Source organism: Montipora capricornis, chromosome 2, assembly GCF_036669925.1.
Source record: "Montipora capricornis isolate CH-2021 chromosome 2, ASM3666992v2, whole genome shotgun sequence".
Classification (NCBI taxonomy): Eukaryota; Metazoa; Cnidaria; class Anthozoa; order Scleractinia; family Acroporidae; genus Montipora; species Montipora capricornis.
Genome location: NC_090884.1, coordinates 27519757 through 27522256, shown reverse-complemented (window position 1 = coordinate 27522256; position 2500 = coordinate 27519757). Strand labels below are relative to the sequence as shown.

Genomic DNA, 2500 nt, shown 5'->3' with positions numbered 1-2500 from the left:
GAAAAACCAGACAGATGAGTATGTGAAGTGGGTAGCCCAAGAGTCCACCCCCATTGCCTTAACAACTCGAGAAAATTGAGAGTGCCGCAGAGAATGATCCAGAACTGCAAAGTGTATGAGAATGCCTCTTAAGTGGGAGTTGGCATGACATTGAATTTCAAGAGTACTTACCTGTACCTTGTAGATGTGAAGTGAGTTGTGTGCCATTCGGAGTCATGTACTGGAGTTAGCACATGAAGGTCATCCTGGCATTGTGGCAATGAAACAACGATTGAGAAGTATTTAAACTGTGGTGGCCGGGAATTGACAAGGACACAGAGAGAGTATATAAGACTTGCTATGGTTGTCAGCTACATGTAGTTCCACAACCCTTATAACCTGAACCGATGACACCTAAATACACATGCAGTTTCCTTCAGTGCCCTGGCAACATCTAGCCACTGACCTGCTGGGCCCACTGCCTTCTGGGATTACATTTTTGTTGTAGTTGACTACTACAGCAGATTCTTTCAGATGGAATTTACCACGTCAATAACGGCTGAGAAGATTGTATCACTAATGTCAACAATGTTTGTCACTCATGGCCTTCCTTGTTCCTTAAGAACTGACAATGGATCGCAGTTTATCAGTGATCACTTCAAAGGTTATCTGGAAAAAAACGGTATTGAACATAGACAAACCACACCTATAATTATGGCCAAAGGCCAATGGAGAACATGAAAGGCAGAACCGCATTATTCTGAAACGCTTATGCACATGTATTGCTCAAGCAGAGCGTCGTGATTGTAGATTGCAGATGGATGATTTCTTGATGATGTATTGCAGTACACTGCATTCAACAACTGGGGTTAGCCCTACAGAATTGTAGTTTGGCCGGAAGATTCGAACCAAGTTACCACAGCTTCAGGAGTTTACATGTACCTGTGCAGATGAAGTCAAAGACCGCGACAGTGAAAGAAAGGAGAAAGGGAAAATGTACACAATAAGTCATGTACGCGGACTGCAAAAGAAATACTTGCGAAAATGACATTCAGAAAGGTGACAAAGTGTTACTCAGGCAGGAGAGAGACAATAAGTTGTCAACACCATTCAAACAAGTACAATGTACCTTTTACAGTTGTTCAGAAAAATGGAAACAGTGTTCTTGTTGAGGCTGATGGTGTACAGTACCGACGAAATGTGACCTGTGTCAAAAGGTATCTGGAGCGTGAGGATCTTAAACCCAAGGCTGAATCATCAGATGCTATGGGAGACAGACATCTAGCAGCTAACCCGGAAAGTCAAGTATTAAAAGTACCCGCAAACACAAGCAACAACCATCCGAGAAGGTTAACCCACCAGAGTGTAAACAGGCAGATCCTCCTTTGGCACAGAGTGATTCTACTGCTTCCTTACGTCCTTCTAGAGTTAGGAAAGTGCCACCTAGATGTCACGATTATGTTCTGGGATGCATTAGGCTCAACCCAGAATAAAGCATTTATGGACTAGCTCTTATTTAACTGCACTGTTTGTTGATGTTTTGGATTTTTGTTTCCGAGGTAGTCCTGATTATCTATAATTCGGCTACAAAAGACATTCAAAGACATTTTGATATATTTAGGTGTTTAGATTTAGTTTTGTTACATTCTGTTTGATCAACACGTATTTCAAAGAAAGGAGGATTGTAGTATATGTTGTGGACCTATATTGTACGAAGACATGCACAGCTGTGATGTAAAAACAAAGCACATGGCATTGCGTGCCGATATGCCATTCTAGATTGATGTGCGATTTTATCAGAATTTTGAAAGCTCAAATCGGAAATGCTTGAGTCAGACACAAGCAGCTAGCGGAATCAGAAAATGCCGATAGCGACATCGGAAACCAAAATTTCCGATATTAATTTGGAGAAGCTCCCTCAGATCGTTGATTTATTTTTCACGGAACATTGGAACCCACAAATGACCAGCTCCCAATGTCAATGGCTTGATAGCTCAGTTGGTTGGAGCGTCGCACCGGTATCGCGAGCTCACGGGTTCAAACCCCGTTGAAGTCCTGAATTTTTCAGGCTTCTTTATGCAGTTGCAAAAATTACACTCATAATTGGGGACATTCCATTTATAATCCGACCCCCCCCCCCCCCCACCCCCCTATGGATGAAGTCCATCAGAATTCCACCGGTAGGAATCTTTTTCAAAGGCACTGACAAAAAAGTGAAGGGGTAGGAAAGGTTTTTTTCAAAGAGTTCCGACAAAAATCCAACCAGTAGGAATCTAATCATCCATGGGGGGGGGGCGGATTATAAATGTAATGTCCCCTGCGAGGATCATAGCTTCACTTGAAAATGTGATACCTTCTATAAGGCACGACTACAGAATGCAGGGCCGGGCACACTTATTCGCATACCGTTGGGCATATTAATGTTATATGTTTTGTTCTTCAAAAGCTACCGACCAATCGCATGTGGTGGCCCTGAATTTTGTAGTTGCTGACAGAAAACAATCTTACTGTTTCACGTGTG

General features: G+C 42.6%; 1 protein-coding gene across 3 annotated transcripts in view; it reads right to left on the bottom strand.

Moving 5' to 3' along the window:
* LOC138039225 (spatacsin-like) overlaps positions 1–2500 on the bottom strand; it is a 60939-nt gene that overhangs the window by 58243 nt on the left and 196 nt on the right. For all 3 annotated transcript variants that reach the window (XM_068885433.1, XM_068885432.1, XM_068885431.1), the window contains exon 1: positions 2488–2500. This exon is cut by the window's right edge and continues 196 nt beyond it. In XM_068885433.1, the coding sequence (XP_068741534.1) occupies positions 2488–2500 (13 nt within the window). The remainder of the gene's footprint in view (positions 1–2487) is intronic.